General features: G+C 45.3%; 1 protein-coding gene across 1 annotated transcript in view; it reads left to right on the forward strand.

The window, feature by feature from the left end:
- Nucleotides 1-2,013: 2,013 nt before the first annotated feature.
- LOC112564196 (inhibin beta A chain-like) overlaps nucleotides 2,014-15,957 on the forward strand; it is a 40,570-nt gene continuing 26,626 nt past the window's right edge. The window contains exon 1 of the mRNA XM_025238845.1: nucleotides 2,014-6,100. Within this exon, the coding sequence (XP_025094630.1) occupies nucleotides 5,668-6,100 (433 nt within the window). The 5' untranslated portion in view covers nucleotides 2,014-5,667. The remainder of the gene's footprint in view (nucleotides 6,101-15,957) is intronic.

Here is a 15,957-nt window from a genome sequence, read left to right on the forward strand (position 1 = left end):
AGGTAAAAGGTAAATCCGTGTTGGAAACACGTTTCCTGCAGAACTGTTCAGAATGCGATCTCTGTCTCACCTGCCGGCAGCGGGTCTCAACTCGTGATAACACTTTCCATTGACCGGAGTTATCCTTTCATCGCTGTGATAGGGGAGTTGTAAGGTCCGTTAATAGGTGTTACAAGTTGGTGTGCATTTAGAGGTATGATCACACACACACACAAACATACCTGCGCTCCATTATCAACGTTGATGACAGTTTATATATCGACACTGTTATCGTCGTAGTTGTTATCAACCATGCGTTAAGCCCCTTTCACTGGGGCTTAATAACAAATGGATAACAAATAACAAGTTTAAGAATACAGCCTGGCACCGGGCCTACTGTGACATTCCCGTCAACCCTAGCGACACACCGCGGCAGCCAAAAGGTTAACGTAACAGATAACGCGTCACTCAGCGGTGTGCCCTCGGGAGTAGGACAACACCATGAGCTCAGATGGACGCTGCCTCCGAGGTCCCGCCCACCCCACCTGTGTGTGTGTATACATATAGTATGTAGTGTGTTAAGGGTGCAACTATATGGCAGGACAGTACGATACGCTTTCTGTGTCCGTCAGCTGATGCGCGGAACGCCAGTGATACCAGTCATCTGTCAGCCGGTTATCACGTCAGATATCGGCGGCCTACGTGAGAATCTCGTGGCGTACAAGGAGGGAGATGGTCGTCAGCGATACCAGCGGCGCTGGCGTAAGGCAAGCGGAGACTTCAGGCGTCGTCATCTGAGACTTGAAGTGCTGGATGTCTGTACCCGTATGTCTTGCTAATCGTCGTACGGTGTGGGGTGTCCTTACGGTGCCAGGCTACCTCTCTTCGAGTCCCTTTCGTTCAAAAGGAAGAATGTGTGTGCATTTCCTTGCCAGCAAGTACACCCGTACGTATGCGCGCGTTGTGTGTGTGTGCACGCGCGTGTGTGTGGTTTTGTGGGTGGAGTAGGGTAGCAAATGCACGCGTGTGGGGGGTCTTGGTATCTCCGTTTAGTAGATGATGGACTGACAGATAAGCAGAGCGAGAGAGCGACACCTGGCTGACAACAAACAGCAGGTCACACAGTGAGCCTGTCAGTGCAAGGATCGTATACCTCATGTCCCGATAGGATTTTGTAATTTGTCAACGTGGGCGTCCTCTCCACCAGCCCCCCCCCCCTCCTCAAAACGTCATATCGGTTATAAAATAAGGGCCTAGAATGCACAAGTATGGCAGCTTGAGCCTCACAGATACCCGTATTAAGTAAATCTTGTCAGTGTTTATACCTAAGAAAAGAATATTCTGAACATAAAACCAACGAAATGGTAAGAATGGTTTTCCCCATGGGAGAAGGAATCTCTTCTGGTAAGAGTGAAGCAGAGCTAACTGGTTTTGACTTGGCCATGACTCACGGCACGACATTCTAAATCGACCTTGGAGGGTAGTCGTCGCCAAGGTGGACAGAGGAAGAACTGGCAGACGAAGACGGGGCTGTTTCTTCCGTGCGGGACGTGCATCTGTCCTCCTTTTGAACGGTCACAAACAGGTACTAGCTATAGGGGATGAATGAAGGCATGAATGAAATACTGCTGACACCACCACCATAAAACCACCACCACCACCACCACCACCTTTGTATATCCGCATTTCTCTAGGGCGCGAACACTACTCACGTTGATACCCGTGTGACGCGGGGTACTTCTGACCCAAATGTCATGCGGGTACCTGACTCCGTATAAGGGGTGGGGAAGGTAAGGGGCAAGGACTACGAGAGGGGCACCACCCTCACAAAAAAGTTGACCCTGAGATAACTTAACGCTCACTTCTCTACGACAATGAGGTCAGGGGACCTTCTCGACCTACTTTTTTTTTAAATGTCTACATCACACGACATCTACAACAACAACTCTACTCTTCACAATATTTGCAACGCCGCTTTTTCATAGAAATAATGAAAACCCGTTAGTGATTCAAAAGCGAATCATTACACCTTGATGTAATGTGCACGGAAATTCTGTCTCGTAACCTTTCAACACAGAACTCGGTGGCGAAGTGTGGGTCACGTGTGTTACAAGCACTCGACTCGACTCCGCGCGTTCCCCACCGCTGGTGTAACCGCCGGCATCGCGGCCTACCTTCTGTCTCTCCTTCATCCGCCTTCTGCCACCTGGCGACGGAACCAGCAATGGCGAACCACCAGGAGAGAGAAACCTGGCATGTCATCTCTACCTCTTCTCATCGTCGATGTTTCTACCCTGGAGCACCACCCGCATGCTGGAGAGCGGAGCCGCCACGAGTTGTATGTTCAAAAACTTACTTCTCTCTTTTTTTTTTTCTTTCTTTCATTTCGCGGGAGGAGTCACAGCGCGGCAACCGCCATCCAGGCCCCTGACTGGCCGCAGCAGTCAAGCGTCTTTGGAAACCTGGATTGTTTTCTATCGTGTCTCGGGGCCTTGAGAAAAGGTTGTTGGAGGGGGAGGGAGAGAAAAGCTTTGCGTGGGAGTGGACCAGATGGAGGGGTAGGAACACAAGCGCGCGCGCGCGCGTGAGGATGGGTGGGTGGATGAGTGGGTGGCTGGGGTGAGGTGTAAAACAGAAGGCAGAGTTTGCCGGTTGTGGCGGCGTCAGTGGTGCTGGTGGTGGTGATGGTGGAGGCGAATCTCTGACCTCACTCCGATAGTGCCTACAGCCGGCCAGCGAGCCGGTACTGACGCGCTGGCTCCTCGTGTGGTGGCGGCGGTGTGTGATGACTTCTTGTTTGCGTCCACCATGTACGGCTCCTGTTCACCACCACCACAACCACCCATCCCCGCCCACCCGACACCACCAACACCATCATCACTACCACCACTACCACCACCACCGCCACCACCACCTAGCCAGCAGCTCCGAGCCTCCGCTAGCCCCAGGGCCGGCATCTGACATAAAACCCTCTACGCAAGCTGAGGTCTGGACACTTCCATTCCGACACGGCCACCCGCCCCGAGCAATAAAAGACGACCGTAGAGTCAGCACAAGTCTTTAAGCCGAAGTTCAAACTCTTCAAGACTGGGTTCGAAACTTCTCTCCGGCTGCTGTGTTTCACAGGAACATCTCGCTGATTTCTTGCTGCTAACAGTGATACGAAAGCTTCTAGACAAACTCTGGACATTCTTTTTTCTCTTTCAACGATATCCGTGCCCGGCTGACAAATAGTTCCACGGTTCGTCTTTCCCGCTCGTCGCCGTCTACGTCATCGCCTCTTCCATTGGCTGATGGACAGTCAACATCAAGGGAGCGCAGCTTGATTACAGAAACTTTGTGAACCAACATATTTTGCCGGTGGACTTGTGTACAATCAACAACAGTGAAAACAAAAAATCGCTAAAAAACTATAAATAGAAAACTGCACCTTGATAAATAATTACTTCGCAGAAAAAGGTTGACATATTTCTCTGGGTTTCTTTTTTTTAATTTTTTTTTTCACGAGACGTGTGGAGACAAACTTATTAGCCATTAATTATTTTCTCTGTTGCATCGTGATCTTCTCTTCCCACGAAATTACATCAGTGTTTGGGGTAATCATGCATCTGCAATTCCCGCTGGCTTGATAATTAGGATTGATAGGAAAATCAACAACCGTGAAATATAAATCTCTCCCGTGCAGTGTTTCTGCGGGGAGGACTTCACTGACGGTCCGGAGAGCAAGAAAGCAATCAAGGGAAGTACTTTGCCTCGTGCCAAAAAGTAGGGCAGACAGTGTAATGCCCCTTTGCACCTCGTCAGAGCGGCCTTGACAGCATTCAGCAAGGACAGAGGGAGAGAGAGAAAGAAAGACTCGGGGGGGAGGCCGACCGACCGACACCAAGACTTCATATCCCAGATGAGAACATCGCACAGCAAGCGTAATTAATTTTCACCAGCCTCCCTCCTGCTATTGATCGCTGAAGCCCCGGCTCGCCATTGTCAAGACTGACTGCAGTTGCTGAAGCTTTGAAGAAGTAGAAAGAGGGAGGAGGACCAACCCCCCCGAAAAAAAAAAACCGGGAGAATAGCTTGTTCCAGACAGGATTCTGGCAGAAAGTAAACAATCTATACAGAGATTGAACCAGCGTAGAGAAAAAGGAAAAGAAAAACAGATAAGACAGAAAAGGGGGGTGAGCAGGGTGGGATTGGGGGGTTTGTCCGTCTGAGATTATTCAACAGCAAATCGTTCCAAGGGAGAGATAGAGAAAGTGAATGGGGGAGAAGAAAAAGTTTTGGCGGAGCCAGCTTGCCATTTTGCTGTAGTCTGCCCGTCGCAAAGGAAACGTCTTACTATTCGTAGAGAAGTTGTTCGAAGCTCGGTTCCTCCTACTTGTTCCTGTATCTTCTTGGACCACTCAGCAACTCTAGTCCTGCGTCTGTACTCCAATTTTGTGTCAACCTTCTTCACGGTAAGACTGTACAGGGAACAAGACTCTCAAAACCTGTCCCGGTTATTTCTTCTTTTGTCTTACTTTCTGAACATAGATTATTGCCCGGCACTGACCAAGACTTTTTTTTCGCGATGCTCGGCAAAAAGTGAAAAGAACTGATTTTCCATCTTTGTACATTCCCTCGTTACATGCCGTCGGTATACATAAGTATATATATATATAGTTAAGAGGTGCTATTTATTTAACTGCCGTCGGAAGAAGTTGTTCAAGAGACTTCTGCAATCAGATGAAGTGCTTCCAAAAATTTCTGTCGAAGTTTTTACTCGCAGTCTGCGGCTTTGCTTGGAGAAAAGGCCAGTCACCTGTCAGCTCGCGGGCTTCTGTTGCCCAGTCACCTGTCACTAAACTAGTCCTTCACTGGGCTTAGCGAGTCTTAACTTGAGGACGGACCTGATAAAAACAGTTTCAACAACTGGGGGAGGACCGACCGGCACGCTGCTTATTATCACAAGACACAGGAGGCTTTCTACCTTCCACCCTGACCCCTTCACTTTCACCTCTGTGTGTCAAGGCCGCCGACCTGCAAGCCAGCAGTACTCGATGACATTATCCATTCATCGCCAAGAAATGTAAAAAACAAAATTGACCTACAGGCTGCTGAAACCCGTTGGGAAAACTTCTCTGACAAATTTATCTGTTCATTGATGGAAAGAAATAGTGCGAGTTGGTGAAAACATTTCACGCAACTTCTGTGAGGTTGGTATTGACTCGGTGATAGACTACACTCCGTTGTTCCTTCCTTCTGAAACATAGTTGTACAAGTCTTTACTCACCCGCTCCTTCCTGCAGCAGATATTAATTTATTCAGGCTGAGGTCTCGTGAGCAGTTTTCAAGCTCGTGAACTCTGGACGGAGATTTCTGAAGTCGAAGAGAGGGCTAGGGGGAAGAAAGTACTTTCTGCCTGGTGTTTCTGGAACTTTCTTTCTACTTTAGTAGAACATGCAGTACTGTTGAGTCCTGGGCGCGCGTGTGTGAAGAGAGAGAGAGAGTTTCGAAATCAATTCTATAAGACGCGCATTGAAATCGATTCGGCCTCATCTCAAGACGGACCAGAAAACCGTGAAGACTTCCGGTGGGAGGCCAGAACTTTCTTTTGGGACGTTTAACAAAGCGTGTTTTCAAGCTTGATTGAACAATACTCCCCCTTACCCCACAGCCCACGACCACTACCTCAACCTGGACGTTGTTGTCATGGAGGACGCCGGTGTTTCCGAGAGATGTCGCTCGCGCATGTGCAAGCACCTGGTCCTGCTGTCTCTGACCGCGGTGACAATGTTGGTGTCCGTGCAACAGGTCGCCTGCAACACGTCCTTCGCGCCAGGTATGGGCAGCCTGGCCCACAACAAGACTCTGATGGACGAACTGCACAAAAAGCGCTGGATCCAGCAGCTAGAAGACTTCCTCTTTCTACCTAAGAAGGAGGGAGGAAAGGAGGAAGAAGGCAAGCGGGAGCACGGCAGGCGGTCATCGCCTGCCTATGAGAAGGAGAAGATCGACGGTGGCGACGACAGCAGAAGCGCTGGTCCCAACGGCGGCAGCTCCGTCACCAACCAACTGATGATTCCAAATACGAACTTCCCCGGTAAAGTCAACCTTCCTTACTTCGTCTTCTCCAAGTCCCCAGGTAAGGAGTTAATTCGCAATTTTGTAAAAGTTTTTTTTCATTGTTTTAATTGGTGTTGGTGATCTTTCTCTTCTTCGCCTTGACCTTCTTGTTCTTCATTCATCACTCAAATACATGCACGCAGAGAGGACAAAAGAACACGAAGGGAGGGGAAGAAAGGGGGACTGAGAACCTAGGTAAGGAAAACGAGGAATGATATATTGTTCTTTGCAACCTCTAGTCATGAAACGAGATTTATTTTATTCCCCACAAATTCCTTCGTTCGTTCTCGAGGGCGTTGACTCCTCTGTACTTCGGTTGTGATGTATACAACAATACTCCTCCCTGTCCCTACACCTGGCCGTTATTTATTTATAGATGTGATTGGGTAAGATGCTCGTTGTCACTTCGTACTACACGTGACTGTTACTATTTATAGCTGTGATTGCTTACGATTGTTTCTCGTTACACGTGATTGTTGCTATTCATAGCTTTGAATGGGTGAGACGTATTCACCGTTCGCGACACGTGACTGTTACTATTTATAGCCATGATGAGGTCAGGTGTATATCGCCTCACTTTAGCCTCCTGGTTGTTTGTTATACCTCTCCATGGCTGCCCCTGGATGCAACCGTTTGATGCTATGGCTGAGACTTTGAGACCTTTTTCATCGAAATGGCTTCCTTGGGTAGAATCATTATTAATAGCTTCAGCGCCGATCGGAACGATAGACAAGGATTACGTGGGATGTACAAAAACTAGTGTTTATCAAGGAAGCTACAAGGAAGACATGCGCATTTCGCTGAAGAAAGAATAACGAAGGTATGGTTCAAGAAAAAGACGAATAAATAGTAAAGAATCAAGCCCACGCAGAGTAAACATTTCAAACTGTAATCCGTGAAAGATATCTTTGCCTTCTTTCTTTCTTTTTTCTGTCTTCAAGGACGCAGAGCACGTAATCACATATAAGCTGTTAATAGATGGACCTCTTCGAGAGATGCCAGGCTATTTTTATTTATTTGCGACTCTTCTTTTCTCCTTCTCCCACTTCACCTGGCAACGGCTTTTAGGATGAAACCATCCAAGTGTCTTGGCCAAGCATCAGTGATATCAGTACTCTAGAATATATTACTACTGTTGGTTGCCCTAGAAACTGAGGTAAATAAGTCTTAGCAACTTTCCTCGAATCCGTTATCAATTACTCATGGCACATGAAATGCATGTCAACGTGGGTTGCAGCTCACCACTAGGTGGCGTAACAAATAGAATGAATTTTATTATGATTTTCAGTATTTTGTTCGTCCTCCTGATTGTTCCTCGGTGTAAGTACATCGTTGTATTTGTTTCTTTTATTGACTCTATGTCAGTCCATTTCTTTTTCCTTTTCTCTCTCTCTTCCTCCCTGATGTAAGATCAGTAGAAATTGTTTTTGAAGCTTTGAATTGGATGGTCTCCTACCTCTGCCCTACTCACAGGCGCTTTGGTGAGTGAGAGACAGCAGATGAAATGATGGGAAACAGGAATTTTCTTGTGCAGTCCAAACACCAGCAGCTACACCCTGCGTACCCACCCATCCATCGGCTGATGGCTTTGACAGTGCCACGATGCTCGTTTCGAAACAAATCAGCAAACAGTCCAAACCGTTTTGCTTGTTTTTTATTGTTGTTATTTCTCCTACTGGCAGAGCGCCCATACTTCCGCACCTTAGAAAAAGTGATGGTGATGCCATCCCAAAGTGCCTCAAGGACACGAGCTGAAAAAAACAAAAACAACATAAAAAATAGACGGTTGCTGGCTTGTCCCCGATTGGGGACGTACTCGGAGACCCTTTCTCGATTACCTCCCCCTTACCCACTATCCTCCACCCTGTTAAATTCTTTCTTCTCTTACTTACTCTCTGAAACTCCTTCGGATGCCGTTGCCTGACAAGCAGGAAGCTGTAACAGCTACTTGGAGTCGAGGGCTTCTGCTCATTAAAAATAAAACAGATTACAGCAAAGTCCTTACGGAAGCTAATGAGGTCTGGAATGTCTTCGCTTTCCACAAAGGACCAAGGTCATGTGACAGATTTCAAAGCATTCTCCATGTCTCAAAAAAAAAAAAAAAAAAAAAATACTGAGCAGGGATGGAAGAGGAGTGAACCGCACAAAGGAGTTCAGAAAGCAGGCAAGAGGCCCTGAGACTTCATTATCCATGGTCTGTTTCTTTGTTGACAACAGCCTCGTAACTACCTCTGCGTCCCAGACTCTTGACAGTCTCTTCAGCATCCGCCACCCCCGACCCCCGACCCCCCCGACCCCTGTGTATCGACCGTGAAAGTACCGGCGATGGTATACGGGCCCTAAGCACGCTTTCATTTGCGAGAGTTCAACGACCTGGAGCGAATCTTGGGAGCCATCGCCAGCGAGGAAGTGAAGGCGATCGTGACAAGGGGGAGGGAAGAGAAGGGGAGGGATGAGTGGTGGAGGAAGAGGAGAAGAAGAAAAGAAAGAATAAATGAAAACGTCGCATGATTTATTAATGGTCACAGGGCATTTGTAAGCATTAGGAAGATCCATGTGTGCCCGGTGCCATATTCGAGCCGCCTGCGTGAGAAGAGTGAGCAAGTGCCGGCTACCTGACGCTGGCAGCACGCCCGGCCTGTAGATAGAACAAGCCAGTGGAGCGCCCCAACTTCTCTGCATCCGCTTCCGGCGTGCGCGAGCACCTATTTTATTGCGTCATCACCCGCAAATGGCGAGTCAGAAGAGACTCGTCCTATCTCGGAGGCGATCTCGGCGCGAGGGCTTTTTTTTTTTTTCTTTCTCTATTATCGTTACGTAGCTCTTTCTTTTTCTTTCTCTCTCTCTTGAGTATAAGGCTGGCTAGCAGGAAAGCCGTTCTTGACTGAATGTGGCTAGACAACATGGTTGTCGCCAGTGGAGGATAGTGTATTGTGGTCCTGCCACGACTGTCGTTTGCGCGAGCGGTTAGTATTCATAACCGACATTCGTCAGGGATGGAGGCAATGAAACAATACCTCCTTAAGAGGCAACTCGGGAAACTAAACAGGACTGAGTATTGCTCTTGAATGCTTTGGAGACATTAAAAAAGAAATATTTACAGAATTTCTTAAGAGGTCAAGGGAAACCAACACAGCATCCAGGTCAAGAATAATTATCTCGCAAGATTCATCAAGAAGGTCTGGGGTCAAAAATAGTTCATCAATAATGGAGATAGGTCGGTACTGTCGTAACTTTACAGACCAGATAATGTAATTTGAGAGTATAAATGTTTGATAAAGAACTGAACGAAGAAGGAGATATGGTGGTGGGTGGAAACCAGTCAACATAAACTACGAACCCCCCACATTCTCGTCCTGACTGCGAGCTGAGGATGGTTTTTTTCTGGGTGTGGTGTTTCCCATGTACCAGTTCTTGTGACATTTACATCGTGACTAACATAAATCTCATTCCAGCTGAACAAAGGCCCGTGAGCGGCTGTCAGTGGAGAAAGTGCCAGAACAGCAGGAAGGAGGAGGAGGATGGCTGACGTAACTCTTCCTGGAGAAGTGAAGCTCGTCTTGTTATCAACTTCCGATTCTCTCTTCCGAACAATAACGGCGAAGCTCACCTGACAGAGAAGGATGGATGGATGGCCAGCAAGAAGGCTGGATCAGTCATGCTGCCGGAGATGTTTTGCAATAGAAGCGGGTGGATAGGTGGGACTGGGGTGGGGCTCAAGCGGTTCTCTTTGTTGGTCGAAGCTTTGAGAGAAGTTCTCGAAGACTTTGTTGAACACTGAACGAAAATTTGTCTTCCTGAAATAACTCTTAATCTCCCAAATGGGCTTGGACTTTTTTGTTTGTATTTATGTGCGTATGCACAGACTATTTACCCGAACACAATTTTGACAGAGTTTCCTTCTCCACGAGTATTCTCTGTACAGAAGCTTCAAGACTTTATTTTGTCTTCACCTCCGCTCCTGCATCCGGTATTAGCCGTTCATTTCTAGTCCATAGCTGCAGGTCGATACCCACTATGGCCACAGCTTCCACTGCGACGACGACAACTACTGGCAAATACTCTGCACCAGCAGCAAATGGCGCAACTGGCCTCACAGGCGTTCGCACCCCGAGGCGGCCATGAGTGGTCTTTGCATTTTTCTTGCACGCTAACCTTTATTTTTATTTTTTTTTACGATCACACGTGTGAGTAAATTCGTTAGACTCACTATACAGATCGACTCAAACGTGTTGGTAAATACAGATGTATATTTTTATTTTACAATCTTTATTTTTATTTTGTTTATTTATATGTTTGTCTGTCCTTTCGTTTTTCTTTCCTTCTTTCTTTGTTTCTTTTTTACATTTATTTTATTCATACTTTTTTCTTCTGTAACTCTCTTTTCTTGCTTTTTAGTGTTTTTACTGATTAAGATTTAATACAGATTAAGACAATGAGTCTTTTTTCGCAACAGAATGTGCTACGTGAAGCTAAAGATTTGTTTGCCGCAGGCTTTGCCAGGTCTGCGGGAGGTCAAACAGAACTCGCCTGCAAATAACGCAGTGTTAAAGGACAATATTTGCCATAACAATAACCATAGCTGGCACTTCCGGCAGCAAGGAATGTTCGCTTCCTTGACTGGCTATTGATTTGTAATCGTGTGATGCGGGCGCGAGGTACAGAGGGCGAACATGAGCGCCACCTCTCACCTGCGTCGTGCGTTACCTGTCGGCCTAATGGCGGCGTTCTTAAAAGTGCGCGCCACCTGCTTTGTGGGAGTCGTGGACCTTGTGCTAGGGGGTGGTTGGTGGGAAATAAGGGTATTGAAATTAGGACTCCCCTCTACCCCTAGCCCGGTATCTCGGGGTTGTTTTTTTGTTTTGTTTTGTTTTGTCTTTTAGAAGAAAATTAAATCGTCCATGCTGCCTCACCTACCTCTTCATTGATGTTTTCTGCGATGTGTCTTATGACCTCTGCGCACTAAGAGTAACTAGAACAGTGTCACCATGTTAGGCAAGTCACAACCCGACCGAATAAAAGTGTTTGGTTGCAGGAGCAGCAAGAACTTGAATCCCATTTATTTTATTATATTTTATTTTACTATTTTATATATGTGGACGTCTTCGTGATTGGCCTTTCTCGCCTCTGTGTGTGCGCGTGTCTGTAGGTGTTTGCATGTTTAGGTTTCATGCTAAGACACAAAGGAAGTGCTTTCGTTGACAAAGACTGTCTTGAAGACAGCAGGCTGGGTCCAGGCACGTGGACCACTACGAATGTAGCGAAGACTGTTGGCAGACAGACGGTAGAAGCCAGTCGAGCTCTAATCTCACGAGAGGCCTGGACTATCTCACCGTGATGACCTCAGCTACTGACTCGGCAAAACTACACTAATAACTCAGAATTTTACAGCTCATTGCATCATCGTGTGCTGCTGGCGGTTTACTTGCTGACTCACGACATGATGCAGCCCATCGTTAACAGCCGTTACTTTGTCAGTTGGGTGAGTTCTGCGGTAACAGAACCCTGGAGAATAACTCGACTTTTGTCACCACGCTGATGCAAGTAATTGTAAGGGGTTGGTCTCTTGACAGAACGATAGGGCGTGACCCTGTGTGTGAACCCACGCTTGTCCTCTTGACTCCAGGGCTGACGATGCACTTGTCACGCACGTGAAGCACGCGCCAGGCGTAAAAAAACCTTAAAGGTCAAATGGGATGCATTTATTTTTGCCTAATCACGGTATAAACCTTGTACAAGAGGTTAAAATCACTAACGTCGGGATTGTACATGGATACGTTTAAGTTTGAAGGCTTCAGCCAATGAGAGCGCTGGGACCAAGATGCATCTGAGGACAAACGTGACGTCAGGCGTTGACATCTTTCTGTGCATGGTGATGTTTGTATGTGTGTCTCGAGAACGGGAAAAGGACGTGAACACTTATCATGGGAAATATTATCAGGAAATAATTATTAAAAAAAAACTTTGCATCGTTACTAGATCTTTAAAGATTTACTTTTATAAGAAAAAGTTTACAGCAGTGGGCGTCGACCATGATGTTCGTGTGTCTGTAGCTGCGTGACGTGTCGCGAGCGCTGAAGTGTGGCTGTAAAGCCGTTGTGGGCTTTATGTAGCTCAATATAAATGTCTTATTTCGAATGGGTGACCACCTGCGAGCCACTCCACAAAAGATGTTCTGGTTATTTCCTTCTGGCGGTTACTGACCTCTGTAGCCGATCTTGTAGCCAAGCCGCTACTAGAAGCCGAGTGTATCTGAGGTAAACCATTGGTGTGCTAGTCTAGCTTGCAGGATTTGGAACTATTACAACATGGAAGTTCCTGAGCTTAAACTACAAAGTAATTATATTCATGAACCAGTGAGAGATTACAAGAGTTTACGTGAGTGCGTACGTGCGTGGGTGGGTAACTGAGAGATAGAAACGGATGAATAGAAAATAATTGTAGACTTAGAAAAAGCTTGAAAAATCCATCCTCGCCCCTTCACTTGCCTAGCTATTTTCCTATTTATTTACCTACCTAGATAGGATTCTATATACAAAGTCTCAAAGACACACCAAAAGTATCATTTGTTTACGTATAACGATATTTTAAAATATTTGTTTTACCTTAAAATTATCCTATACCTACCATCAAATGCAGGCAAAAAAAACAAACAAACAAACAAATAAACAAAAAAAACCCAATCAAACAAACAAATAAACAAAAAAAAAAAAAAAAAAAACCAAAAAAAAAACAACTGTGCTTGAAATCATTACGAGAACCAGATGAAGAGATTTTGTTTTCCTAAACTTTTGTTTATTAATACAAGTCTTTCTTTTTGTGGTTAATATCCTGACGAACGTGTTTCACTCAATATTGCCCACAGAGTGTTTCCAGAACATGATTTGAAGCCCAGCAAGAGAAGCTCATCAAAAGTCGCTTCGTTAAACTGCTGACAACCTACCGTCCGACATCGCCAGACGATAAGACAGACGCCTGACCTCATTTGTTCGGTGACTCGACCTCATTGGTGTCGGGGTCACTGGGTTTAGCGCACAGCTGCATTTAGACAGCCTGCAGCTGTGACAAGCCAGCGCCAACTGCAACCTCTGCATTCAGCGTCCATATTTAGCCGGCCTCCCCCTCCCCCTGACGACCGAGGAACCCCGAAAAGATCAAAGCAGTTCCAGAAAGAGAGAGAGAGGAGGTGTGTGGGTGGGTGTGTAGGTGGGTGGGTGTGTGGGTGGGTGGAATGCGTCACAGCGAAAATAAGTTAGGAGTTGAGAATGATATCCACAAACAAAATGAGGGTCAGTGAATAAATATTTTTTTTTCTAAATGAAGGTGACTTGAGGTCCCGACACTCGACTGATTGACGAAGCTGTTTAGTAATGATCACGTGACTACATTACAGTAGCTTGAACACTTGGAGAGGGGAGAAGGTAAAGTGGGAATATGTCCTGGAATTGAGTAGATGAACGTGTTTTATTTGTAGTTTGTGCAAAGATGAGTTTGTGACAGCTTTTCCATGAGCATCCATTAGTTAATGAGAGTGAAGATACAGGGAAAGGGGATCAGTTCCATCATTTTGTTGGTGGGTATACATACAATCTTGGCTTGCAAGTGCAACTGGGGACTAGAAGGTTAAACTTGGAAGGTCTTTCTGTTTTTCTGCCTTTCTTGCAAGGCCCAGCAGGTCATGTCTGGACAAAGACACACTCAGTCTTTCATCTTTGGCAATGTCGGATGTTTAGTCTCCTTTGTTCATCAAACCTTCAAACATGTCTGTGTTACCTAACTCTCCTTATTTTTAGAGATCGGGTTCTAATATAAGAGACTTGTCCTAAGAGATTCAGGCAAAGACCATATATTTCTTTATTAATAGACATTTTTAAGAAGGGAAACCAGAAAAAAAATTAATGGAAAGACATTAGCGCTCCCTGATGATTACAGACACCGGCAGACAGACATTGGATGCCAATTACAACATATTTACTGACCCATTAGTCTGCAAATTTAGATGTCTAATAAATTATTGCCAGCAGCTTGAAAACACTCATTCTTAAACAGACAATAATCGTAAGTAATTGTTTCTATTTTCACCATACATGTGATATATATATTCTCTTTCACTGTGGTAGGTAATGGTGGTTTTATTCTGTCTTTTTTAATTATTTATTACTCTGTCAGCGGATAAAATGTTCTGACGATAAGTTAAAAATAATCTACTATATTCATCCAGTTACAAGGCTACACTAGTGACTCACAACCAAGATAAAACTATTTATAGACCAAGAAGTCCAGAAATACTGTTTATTGTCCTCACAAAGTGCCAACATTTTTTGCTAGATAACCACGCCTGTTAGAAAATAAATGAGTTCCATCGGTGACTATCAGTCTTGACAGAAGCACGCAGTAAGCAAACAGGAGCGAGCTACCCGGAGCTTAATTAATTGATGAGTTATCAGAGACAACGAAAGTAGAGGACAAACCGGTGCAGCTGGAAAATGCACCCTCTCTTTTTTTGTCTACCTTTTTTTTGGTTTCTCGCAATGCAGAGGAAACCTAGTCTTGTTGTCAACCTCATCATCACGATCTACACCGTTCAGAACAACGAAGTCTGACATCATGGATATGTAAGGTGGACTGCTGTCTGTCTGCCAAGACCAACACTTAGCAAAGTTGTTAGTCTCGGCGAGCCGTAACAAAGAATGTGACTAAACCGGAAGCTTTGTAGTCTCTTGCCTCGTTTTAGTAGTTAACTGGAAAATTTGAATTCATGCTGGTTAAATGGGTTTCTGCGTGTGAGAAGCATATTACAAAAATACATGCACGAAAACGAGCGCCTGTGTTTGTGTGTGTGCGAGTCTGTGTGATTGCGTGTTTGTGTGTATGTGAGTCTGTGTCTGTGTGTTTGTGTGTGTGGGTCTGTGATTGTGTGTCTGTGTGAGTGTATCTCGATTTGGATTCACACGCCGTGTTGCTATTAATACACCTGAACTCTTACTATAACTGGCGAGGGCTTGGAGTAGGTAATTTATCATGCGCTCTCGACGCAGGACGTACACTCCACGTGATATTACGTGACTTCAGCCGCCAATTTATCTCACGGCTGCGACGACAACCAACGGCGCGCGCTGAGACTATCAAAGGCCACGACCGTCCGAGCCAGAATAAACTCCACTGGTAATTTGTCATGGCTTTCTTTTTATTTCTTCCTTCGTGATTAGGTCAGGGTTGTGGAACTGTTACCGTAAAGCATTTAAATCACGTGTAGCCACCTACCCAGGTACACGGCCTGAAAATACCCGTGAATGTAGTTTCCTGTTAATTGTATTTTGTTTTTGGTTTTTTTTTTTTTTTTTGTATTTTGTTTTTGGTTTTTTTTGGTTTGTATTTTGTATATTGTTTTTGGTTTTTTTGTTTGTTGTTTTTTGTTGTTTTTGTTGTTTTTGTTGTTGTTGTTGTTGTTGTTGTTGTTGTTGTTAGGAATGAATCTGTTTGGTTCTCCAGTTTGAGATCCTGTTTGGCTGTCCCATATACTTCTTGTTACATCATAAGAGATGTCCTGCAACGGATGTTCACTCTTCCTCACATTCTTTATGACACACATTTATAATATATTTATGTGGATATTTCTGTCCTGATGTGCATCCATCAATGTTTTAAACTGACCTTTCAAAAAATGTCTCAGGTAAACCTCGTTGCCAACAAAAGCATTCAATGAAAACTTGCGTGTGATGTATCATTCTCATTCAGGACTGTCTTGAAATGCTGAAACACCTAAAATATTCTGTATTATCTGCTGATACATGACTGATGCATTCATTCAGTCTTTGTCAGACCCAAAGGGTCAAGTAATATCCTATGTCAGCATTCTCACTCATGATTTGCTAA

The sequence above is a fragment of the Pomacea canaliculata genome, linkage group LG5 (assembly GCF_003073045.1).
Source record: "Pomacea canaliculata isolate SZHN2017 linkage group LG5, ASM307304v1, whole genome shotgun sequence".
Classification (NCBI taxonomy): domain Eukaryota; kingdom Metazoa; phylum Mollusca; class Gastropoda; order Architaenioglossa; family Ampullariidae; genus Pomacea; species Pomacea canaliculata.